The following is an 11,926-nucleotide window of genomic DNA, read 5'->3' as shown; positions in this document are numbered from 1 at the left end:
GACTCAATTCATTATTATTATTATTATTAGCTTCTTGACCCGATTTCATTTAGGTCTATCTTGAACTGCCACATTTAAAAAAAATGAAAAGTCTTTAAAAATAATGGGAAGTTTACAAAAAAATTAATTGAAAAAAGACAAGTCTGCAATTGGATAAAACATCAATAAGCCTTCTTGGTGAAACGCGAATAAATCACGCCTATTGTCTTGTGCCACTAAATTGAGAAAATAAAATGAAAGATAACCATAAACTTGATTATTTTTGTACTTATCAGCAGAATTTTTGAACAAATCAAAACCCAAAAAATATTTCTCATCAAATCCTAGAGGGTGGTATAATTTTTCTGCAGAACAAATCAAAGATGCAAGCAGCAAAAAATCAAACGATAAAATGACTAAAAATGTAACTTTTTTCACTTCATAAAATCTTTTCTTTCAAATAACAATTTCCGAAAAAAACTGACGAACTATTAAACAGAAGAGCCTGTAGATTATGCAAGTGTACTTCTTATTAAAATCGCCCACAAAACACGACCTCCACAGCTTGCAGAATCGATCAAAAATGGGTTTTGTTGCCCTAGTAACCACAGCTTCCTCGCTTCATTTTACATATCTCTGTAAATTTTTGCCGCAATCTGACCACACCTACTGCTATTGAACCCTGCATAACCACTAAATGAGACATGCAAACATACAACTTTTGGCCATTTCACTTTTATATATAGAGATTATTATTATTAAGGCAATAAGCTGGCAGAATCGTTAGCATGCTGGGTGAAATACTTAGTGGTATTTTGTCTGTTTTTACATTCTGAGTTCAAATTCTGCCAGGGTTGATTTTTGCCTTTTATCCTTTCAGGGTCAATAAGATAAGTACCAGTTACGCACTGGGGTTGATGTAATTGACTATCCTCCTCTCCCAAATTTCAGGGTTTGTGGCTATAGTAGAAAGGATTACTATTATTATCATCATTATGTGATGATAATAATAGTGGTTAGGATGTTGCCTTCATGATTGTGAGATCATGGTTTCAATTCCTAGTCTGGGTGGTGCATTGTGTTCTTGAGCAAAGCACTTCATCTTCCATTGCTCTGGGATCACTTTAACATCTGACTCATGATACATCATGCACCTGTTCGGGCAGTATTGACTTGATGGAGGGAGTGAAGTAATGTACAGCATGGCATTTGATCTCTTTAAACAAATCATTCGTGCAGGTCATTTGGCAAAAGTTGAACACTCATATATCATCTTCAACAGGAGAGTCCATTATTATTATTATTATTGTTATTGTTGTTTTACTTCTCAAAGCACTTAGTAAGTGAAAAGTAAAAGAGGCTGTTAGATGTCTTACAGGACCTCTTTCTGCACATAAGCTTTGATAACTGGTTGTTAATTATTGTGGAAGACATTCAGCAAGGACCAATCTCAAATCCTAGCTGTCTCCAGCAGAGTAGTTTTTGGGGCTTCCTCTGCTCTCATGTCAATTCCGATTTCTCGAACTTGGTTGTTAGTGCTCCAAGTGCCCCTACAACTACTGGGATGACAGACACTCTCCATTATCATCATCATTATTATTATTAAAGATGGTGGTCCAGTAGAATTGTTAGCATGCTGAGGAAAATGTTAGGTGGCATTTCTGAGTTCGACTACCACTGGGATCGACTTTGTCTTTCATCCTTTCAGAGTTGATAAGTACCAGTTGAGCACTAGGATCGATGTAATTGACTTACCTCATTTCCTGAAATTACTGGCCTTGTGCCAAAATTTGAAATCATCATCATAATCATTACTATTATTTATGGTTATATATGACCTCATGTCTGTTTTAGAAATGTTACCAGTGATTATTGTTATGAATGTAACCATGCCAAATATACTTTTATTATGCTTTTATCAATATATTCCAGTAAAGCTGTTGAGGTTTTTTTACTTCTACTTTTGCAATAAAATAGAACAACAAATATTGTGAGTAGCTTAGAACATAAGCCAAATTGCCATCTTACTTAGTCACAAGGGTTTAAAGTTATTGTTAAGGTAAATGCGATTGTGTGATATTCATGCTTTTCTCAAATCATTAATAATGTAAGTGAAAAATAAAAGGCCAACAGACATGGGTGTCTGGTTAAGAAGTTTGCTTCCCAACCACATGGTTTTGGGTTTCAATCTGTTGTGTAGGGTCTTGGGAATGTTTGTGAGTGTGAATATATTTGTGTCTCCTTGTCTTGATATTACATGATTGTTGTAAATGAATGTCATTCATTTCTAATATTGTGTAAAAATCTGTTTGTCCATGAGGAAATATTACCTTACTTGAAAATAGGTATGGATTGATGCCAGGAAGGGCATATGTCCATAAAAAATCTGCCTCAATAAACTCTGTCTGACCCATACAAGCACGGAAAAGTGGGCATTAAAATGATGATAATGAATCTAGGTTTAAAAATTGAAAGTGGTTTGCAAGATGCAAATCATGAAGAATTTAATAATCTATATTATTAAACTCCTATCCGTGACAATGAATAAAACATGCATATACAATGCATAAGAATATTCATTAAATACTTGTTTTTACTTTTTTTGACAGGTTTGGCTTGAAGAAGAAGTGAAAGAACATATGCATGCTATAAATTATATGAAGAACCTTCAGCAGAGAAACCAAGACAACTCTGCTAACCTGGAAGATTTGTCTGTTTATGACTCAGACACCAGACATCTAACCCTCACTTTATAACTGACCAAACATCTTTTGTATTGTATTGTTTTGATTTTCACTCTTGTATTTTTTTTTATCCTCCTCGGTAATGAATAACATCGTTCACCATTGCATTATCCCATAACTGTTGTTTATTTCATCATCAGAAGTAAAATATCCAACGTTTAGAGACAATATTTAACAACAACAGTGAATAACTCATTTTAAGGATCAATTGAGATCCTTTCTTTATTAATATATTTCTGAATTTGTCCAAACAGTCCACCATCTCAAAATGGCTGTGTAATTGTAACAGTGAAACAAAATCTTAAAACTATTGCATTATAGGCAAAAATATAGCCTAATTCATATTCAGCATTAGAAAAGACATTCAATATGGAAATGTGTGGCTTAGTAGTTAGGGTGTTGCATTCATGATTGTAAGATTGTGGTTTTGATTCCAGGACTAGGAGGCTTGAGCAAAATCGTTCATTACATGTTGCTCCAGTCCACACAGCTGGCAAAAATGAGTAATCCTGTGATGGATCAGTGTCCCATCCAGTGGGGGAATATATATATGTTACAGAATACGAAAAACCAACCTTGAGCCTATGGCTTGGGAAGGACCTTTTCACTGGAATAACATGTATAATTCCGAGTGTATATATATTACATATGCATATGTGATTTACATTCTCTCTCGTATACATATATGTACACACTGACACACAATAATAATTATGAAATGATCATGCCCCCACTGCCTATGTGATATGTCATATGGCAAATAACCTTTGATGAATACACAGTCATCTATAGCTCTTCTCTCTTTAAGTCAGTGAAAAATTGTTTCCTTATCTCACCACACCCTCCCTTGTGCAATGTTGAAGGGGAAAATGTCTGAAGAGTATTTTGTTTGCACAAAAGTGAAAAACCACACATGTATTCTACAAATTTTCAATTCTAATAGACATCATACAATTACATGTTTATTTTTTCCATGCTGGCATGGATTAGATAAGTTTGTATCATCATATTTCTTCAGTTCTCTATACTTCTGTTGGTGATATTATGTGAATTGAAGCCTTCTTTAGTTACCATCAAACATTATCTGTATGTCAAAGCTACATCATACACTGTTTGCTCTAGTGAATCCAATGTTTCTAATTGTGAGCTGCTTTCTACCGTATGATCTGATTATAGGATTTAGATTCTATATCCATTAGATCATATTGAAATAATCTTATTCTATGAACCAGTAACCTTTGTCTTTCATTGTTCATCTTTCATTTTCACTGCATACATCATATACTTAATTTTTTTATTTTCATGAGCTTTTGTCACTGTGGTGTTGCTGACTTAATATGCAACAAAGTTTAGATAACAGAGGTATATCAGACATTAAGCATGGAGAGCTGTATTTCTTGGATTAGTTTACTATCTACCTTTGTCAATATTGTATTAATCAGAAATAATGTTAATACTGGTGCCAATAATTTAGACTTGAATATGGTTTGAAAAGATCTTCAAGGAAACCTTTAGCTACAAATGGATTCTTTGTTGTCTGCTAGATCATAGGAGTTAAGTTTGTTCACCTTATTGGTAAATACATAGGTATTGTTTTTGTTTTGTAGTAATCTTATTGATTGATTAATCAACAATTCTGACTCTATTATTTTTATCATCAAATTCAAATGTCTTCCATTAAACTAACATACGTTGTATACTGGTATAAGAATCAGCTTATGTCTTAAAACTACAAAATACCACCATTTTCAGTTGAATTACTTTACAGAGGTTGAAAGTATTCTGTAATGGTTTTTAGAATATCATGAATAATTCAATATGTGAGTTTGATCAGCTCAATTACTGTGAGCAACAAACACTTTTTCTTTGCCTGTTGCTTCATAGAAAAAGGGCAAGGGCCTGTATGTTAGAATCTTCACTCCTCATGGCAGCTGAGCTTATCAGACTCCTTTGTGTATTAACTGTTGCCAATGCAGACCATCAGTTTTCTCAAATTCTGGTTTTAATGCTATTATTCAATATGATCAAGCTGGCTTCAAGAAAACATTGGCTCTTTTGCAAAGTAAATATACTCTGGTCTGATGATAATTTCTGCTTGTTACTGGTTTCTTTGATGAATTCAGTTAACCTCTTATTGACTTTCTCTAACCTTTGCTCACTGCTTCTGTTATATATCATTACTACAATAACAGGCACTGTGTCAGAGGATGAAAGGTCAGAGTGTGACAAAGACAGAGAGGCAGAAATAGGTGTCTTGCTATAATGGAAGGGGAATTGGAGGAGGTGATCTGATGTCAGATGATGAAAGGTAAGAGTGTGATAGAGAAATAGAAACAATAATGTGAAATTCTGAAATCCAAAATTCTTAATGGGTTTTTAATTCTTCAGTAGTCAAATATTCCTTTTCTTGTGTGCCATTTTAAAAGATTTATCCTTAAAGCATGAATACACAAGGAAAACAATTCTGTAGATACGTTTGTTTCCAAAATGAACTTTCATTTAGTTCTCAGATACCTTGTAAAGTTACCCTCTATCTTTGATGAGAAAATGAATTTATATAATATATATATTTATATAATGTACATGTATTCTGAATTCTGTGACCAAAGATATTTTTATATTTATGTTTAGAATTTAAAAAGCAAACACTGTAAATAATTCAAATTACTAATAAAGAATTCATGAATTTGAAGATCTTAATCATTTTCAAAATGTAATTTTGTATGCTGATGGTATAAAGATGTTTTTCATTTGTTAAGATTATCTATGTGGCTGTGTGGCAAGTAGCTTGCTTACAAACCACATGGTTCTGGGTTCAGTCCCACTGCGTGGCACCTTGGGCAAGTGTCTTCTATTATAGCCTCGGGCCGACCAAAGCCTTGTGAGTGGATTTGGTAGACGGAAACTGAAAAGAAGCCTGTCGTATATATGTATATATATGTATGTGTGTTTGTGTGTCTGTGTTTGTCCCCCCACCATCGCTTGACAACCGATGCTGGTGTGTTTACGTCCCCGTAACTTAACGGTTCGGCAAAAAGAGATCGATAGAATAAGTACTAGGCTTACAAAATATAAGTCCTGGGGTCAATTAGCTCGACTAAATGCGGTGCTCCAGCATGGCCGCAGTCAAATGACTGGAACAAGTAAAAGAGTATATTATGTATAAATGTTTGTGTGTGTATATATATATACCTAGGTTCCATGCATGTAAAGTAAAGATGGGCTGGTCACAGCTAGAATGTCTTTAATCAAAGATGTCCTTGATCAGGACTGACCTAAAGCTAAACAACGTATTATTCATTGGCTTTCAACTTCTATGTCATTTCATTTTACAATCACTTTAAGGCAGTGAGCTGGCAGAATTGTTAGCATGCCAGGTGGAATGCTTAGCGGTATTATGTCTGTCTGAGTTCAAATTCTGCCAAGATTGACATTGCTTTTCATCCTTTTGGGGTCAATAAATTAAGTACCAGTTGCATACTGGGGGCTGATCTAGTAGACTGGCCCCCTCCCCAAAATTTTTGGGCCTTGTACCTAGAGTAAAAAAGAATTGTTAGCACATTGAACAAAATTCTTATGGGTACTTCATCCGTCTTTATTTTCTGAGTTCAAATTCTGTAAAGGTTGACTTTGCTTTTTATCCATTCATGGTTGATAAAATAAGTACTAGTGAAACACTGTGGTTGATGTAATCGACTAGTTCTCTTCCACCAAATTTCAGGCCTTATGTCTGTAGTAGAAAGGACTTTTCAGATCCGAGTGAATTTTCACAGACTGATATAAACCGTTTCACCCTAGGCAATGAAAATTGTATTGAACAAAAATACCTTATGGTAACTGTCTCAGTAGTTTCTGTTTACAACAGTTTGACTTGCCATTTTTACTTCCTCTGAGGGCAACAAAATAAATGCTTTCATAAGTGCTATACAGGAGAGAAACAGATTGGGTCAACTGGTTGAATAATTACCCAAAGTATCATAAACTATATGGTATTGTAGCACAGTGAATGAAGGGTGACCAATTATTAGAATGTTAAAACTTTTATATTTGTAAAATATAAAAGAATGGAAAATTACAAATCAAAATGGCATAATTTTTAAGAACTGTAAAATAATTAAAAGCAATCAACTATTGTAAGCGAATGCTAAATATTTATTGATACCTAGAAAACTGTTCTTCAGTTATTTCTGTATGGTTATTGTAGTTCTCAAGGACAACACTTGCAATTCCTTCGAGGCTGCATTCAGCCAGAGCTGTTGTAAGAAGGGATGCTTTCTCTTTAGGTTTGCTGTTTTCTTTCATACGGAGCCAATAAATAAGTAAGTTTGTTCCCAATTGATGAACTTCTTTCTCAGTTGCATCTCTTAAACCATACTTTCCGCATATACTCATCAGATAATGTAACACAACTGTGTTGGGAATATTTAACATCATTCCTAAGCGAATTACAGACAAGCCGCTATTAATATGTTTTGCTATCAGTGTTAAGCTTTTTTCACTTATAACAGAAGCTCTGTCAATAGTAGGTAGTTCTGCAAAATATAGAAGAAAAAAGCCAAATTGTTAGTAATTAACATCCTTTTCAATTTGTCCATGAGTACTTACTCTAATACTATCTATCTCATTTTAGCTAAATGTTCTTATTGTTCATTCTTAATATATTCTAGCAGACTCAAACATGGATATCTGATTGCTGTTGATTTCCATCATCAGAGAATACCTCTCTTTAGACAATGTGTGTTTGTAAAATATGCAGTTCACCAGTGTGTAGGAATTTTGAGACACCTTTGCGTTTCAACCTTGTTGAGTGTCTCCTCATTCAATGCTACCCTACTCGGTAGAGTAGGTTATCATTATCTGTTTGGCAGTCATCAGTTAAACAATTAGTTTGCTGATTCCTATAATCAAGGGCTCAAACTCTTGTGAGATTCACCAGTCCTTGTCATATTAAGTCCATAGCCAACTTATGTCCAGATGTACTTGAAACACACACAAGGTTGGCTGAATAAACAACTAGAAAGTCAATTAACAAATTAATATTGAGCCACTCATATTCTCTAACTGTGTTTTGTTAGTATAGGTTACAAGTATAAATGATTAATTCTTTGTTTTTCTTTAGCATAGTTAAATGAGATTTTGCCTGTTTATAGTAATATTGAGTATGAAGATCTTCATGTAACTTTAAGTAGGTGAACATACAAATGACCTCACTGGAATTGTGTCTGAAGTTAATGTTGTTTTAGAAATTTTGTAGATTTAAACTGTGTCAAAGCTTGTCAGATGCACTGTATTTGTTTTATAGGGTGGTATACTAAATCTTTTACCAGTATAATACCACTGCTTGGCTCTTAAAAGCCTTTAGTAGAATTTATTCTGTTGTAACCATTCAGACCCTCCCATCTGAGGGTTACTAAAATACTTCTTACCTCTACTTTAGAAGAAAGATATAAGTAAAGACATAGTATATTAAATTAAGTGGCTATTCTGTTGTGATTGGTTAGCTTCAGCATCATCATCTACCGTTTGCTGTCCATGCTGGTACAGGTTAGATGGTTTGACTGGAGCTGATGAGCTGGAAAGCTGCACCAGGTTCCAGTCTGATTTGGCATGGTTCCTACAGCTGAATGCCCTTCCTAATGCCAACCATTCCAGGAATGGTGCTTTTATGTGCCACCGGCATGGGTGTCGTTTACATGACACTGACAAAAACCATGACAATTTACAGGTGGTGCCTTTTACATGGCATCACCAACGACCACAACTAAGATGCATGGGTGTCAGTTACACAGCACCGGCAGTAACCACAACGATATATGGGTACCATTTGCATGGCACAGGCAATGACTACGACTCACGGGTGCCCTTTACATGGCATCGCCAATGACCACGATTAGGTTAAAAAAGATATATTGGGTGGCAGTTAGCGAGAACTGGAGGTTTATGTAGTATGGCTATATTCATAAAGTAATGAGTGGTATAGTGAATACAATAGGAAAACTGAGGGAAAATAACTCAGGGGATCATGTTTTACATACGAAATACCATTGTATTAATGTTACTGCGTGTTCAGGCTAAATTTGACAGGTTGCATAAAATGAAAAGATAACACAATATCCCATACAAAAATAAAAGTATTTTATGAAATTGAAAAAATATCAACTAGATTATGTCTAGGGAATAACAGTTCACTTAAAGTAACTACCTTCAGCTTCCACCATGGCCTCAAGATTGCTCCGTAACCTGGCACCTGTGTTTCTCACTATGTCCCTGGGAAGATCTTCGAACACCTCCTTGACCTTGGGGTTGCAGGTAGAGTGATTAGTGCCTTTCTCAACAGCACCCCACATACAGTAATCCATGGGATTACAATCGGGGGAATTAGGCAGCCAGAAATTGGGACTGGTAAAGTCATAGAAATTCTTCAACAACCACTTCTGACTCTGGTGGTATGGCAGGGAGCCAAATCCTGCTGCTACACATATCACCTTCCAGAAGAAACCCTCTCCAAACAGGGTTTGACCATAGTCTCCAACAGCTTCACATAACTGTCTAAAATGAGTCTAAGGCCCTATTCAAAGATGTGGGGTGGTATAATGCAGTCAGAACACCTGCTGTATTCCTTCTTGCTGGCCACAGCTTCATAGTCTTTGATGCAGCTATCCATGTCACATATTACAGCCTTTACATTGTTCACAGAGCACAGAGCAGCAGTCCTTATGTCAGCATGTTGATACCTGGCGTGAATCATAATGAAACAGGTAGCTCTTATCCAATATTCAGATAACTTCCAGTCAGCTAATTTTTTTCTAAACTCCAATTTTAATCTTTATACTCCCCAATGCCATTGATTGTTCACCAATACATAAAGCTGTTCCCGAAAAAGAAGACATAAAAAAAAATCTTCAAATTTAGTCCAAAGTTGAAAAACCTCGATCAATTGATTATCCATGCACAAGGTGTTTAAAATCTAAAAAACAGCAAGCAAGGGAGATAAATGGTATGAAATATACTTAGCAACATTCAGCAAAACTGATAAGAGGAAACAAAAGATGATAAAGAACAACAATGTTTGTCAAAAACCTGCATGATCTAATATGGGTGTATGTGTGTCTTGGGGGGTTAGATCTGCAGTCATTTAAACCTCAGGATAGTATTTAAATGATGCAGGAATATAACATAATTTGTTTTCTGTTACATCCGTTTCACGAGACGGGTGTAATAGAAAAAAATGATAACAGTAAAAATTTACCTAAATTATAGTTGTGTGTGTGTGTGTGTGTATAAAAGGCGCTTTTTTTCGCTCATGGATTCAAGCCAATGAAAGAACTCCTATGAAATTGTTCGAACTGCAAGAAACTTATCTCAGACACCTTACTGTGTCAATAAAGGAAAGGCATAATGAATATGTTCTGCGATATATATTTGAAAAAAAATTATATAAATAAATAGGATGGTCATTGCTAAAATGATTTTGATCATAGTGTGTTCGATTTTGAGGCTAAACATGTTACTACTATAAAATGAATTTTTCTTCCCATTATATCTTATGAGTTACATTCTGAATCAGCTATTTCTTTTAGTTATTATTTTGTTGTAGAAACGGCATTACTTTGGGGGTAACATATTTCGTTGCGTTAAAATCTTTAATCTCATCTTTCAAATTATTGTTTACGGTCAGATTTCATATTTGAAGCCCATTGTTATTGCTCTCCGAATAAAATAACACATAATCATTGCAACCATTTTAATATACTTCGTTTTCTTATATTGAAAACATGCTGGGGTTTAAGAAAGCTAACACTGAAGATTTTACGCCGCTAAAATATATTTTAGCAACTTTTTATTATTCAAAATGTATGCGAAACAAAATATAATTTGTAGGACTCAGTTATTGATTAAATATATTCTCATATAATTATTATTCGTTAGCCGGGTCGATCTAGTTCTTTATGTTCTGAGAAACCCGCCGGGGTCGGCTCTGCCTTTCATCCTTTCGGGGTCGATAAAATAAAGTACCAATCAAATACTAGGATCAAACGTATCGACTAATCTCTTTCTTTTAAAGCTGCAGGCTTTATGCCAAAATTATAAAACAATTTCATTCATATATAAGATGTATTTTAGGAATATTAAATCAACCGTCGTACTTAACTGATACTTTATTTTATCAACTCCGGAAGGAGAGCAAAATTGACCTCAGTGGGAATTTGAACTCAGAACGTTAACTGAAGACTATTGACACTTTGTCCAATGCCCTAAATTATGGGCATATTTAAATATTTATGAAAACCATTAAATTGTACCTAAAAACATAAATAAATTGTGGTTAAATTCCGTTAAGTTTGGAGTTCTGACTTCAATTATAAAATATTTGAATTCGGAACTCCAAACTTAAAGAAGAAATGGCAGTGTTCATGATTTTGCAGGCCAGAGAATATCCATACATTAATCGAAAATGGCAACGAAATCTGCAGGAGTGTTCGTAGGATCTAGCTATTTGTGTTTTAGATAGATAGGGTAATCTTCGTGGAAATTAAGCAATAATCATGACTAGAAATTTGAGTGTGTTTTTGTCTCTAATTCTGTCAAAGGCATCTAGAGGATTATTTATTTAGTCTTTGTCCCTACTGTTCAAAATTAAAAGATGTGTCAGTACTAACCTAGATCCGAATCACTATGATTATCTGAAGTACGGCGCATTTGGGCGATATTCAAAAAGTTCCTTTCTTCGCGTTTTATCGAGAAAGTTAAGTATTCAAATATTGTCTGCTTTCCATTTTATTAACGCACGCTACTTCTAAACCAAACCCCAATGAATAACGGTTTATCCGTTAGATTTCATATTGTTGTTCTTTTCTATTGATTAGAAAAAAAGGAAAGACTTCTTCCTCCCCCCATTTTCTCGCAAATTATTATTTTGCCAAAAAACCCCGTTTTCGGATACGGCAATTCCGGAAAATTGCCAAAAATCGGGATTTTGAAATTTTTGCCCCCATCCCCACCCAATTTCTTCATTTTTTTTTTCACTAACCCTACCCGTAACCTTAACCCTAAAACCCCAAGCCTAACTACAACAATTTTTGGAATTTTTTCAGAATCATAATCTTCGTATTTTTCCGCATATTTTGAAAAAAAAAAAAATTTCTGATAAAAGTTAAAAATAAAGAAATTAGGGGGAGGGGGTAATTTCAAAATGCCGATTT

General features: G+C 34.6%; 1 protein-coding gene across 3 annotated transcripts in view; it reads right to left on the bottom strand.

Annotated features, from left to right (window-relative positions):
- LOC106869148 (uncharacterized) overlaps positions 1-11,926 on the bottom strand; it is a 29,912-nt gene that overhangs the window by 12,392 nt on the left and 5,594 nt on the right. Inside the window, exons 1-2 of one of the 3 annotated variants that reach the window (XM_014914754.1) lie at positions 11,384-11,627; positions 6,855-7,255 (exon numbers count right to left, since the gene is read on the bottom strand). The exons of 1 other annotated variant lie outside the window; for it this stretch is intronic. In XM_014914754.1, coding sequence (XP_014770240.1) covers positions 6,876-7,255; positions 11,384-11,423 — 420 coding nt within the window. In that variant the 5' untranslated portion in view covers positions 11,424-11,627 and the 3' untranslated portion in view covers positions 6,855-6,875. Of the gene's footprint in view, positions 1-6,854; positions 7,256-11,383; positions 11,628-11,926 lie in introns of those variants that run through there. One more of the 3 variants, XM_014914761.2, reaches the window with a different exon arrangement.

Source organism: Octopus bimaculoides, chromosome 1 (genome assembly GCF_001194135.2).
Source record: "Octopus bimaculoides isolate UCB-OBI-ISO-001 chromosome 1, ASM119413v2, whole genome shotgun sequence".
Classification (NCBI taxonomy): Eukaryota; Metazoa; Mollusca; class Cephalopoda; order Octopoda; family Octopodidae; genus Octopus; species Octopus bimaculoides.
The sequence above is the reverse complement of the archived record's forward strand: the minus strand, read 5'-3'. Positions and strand labels throughout refer to the sequence as shown.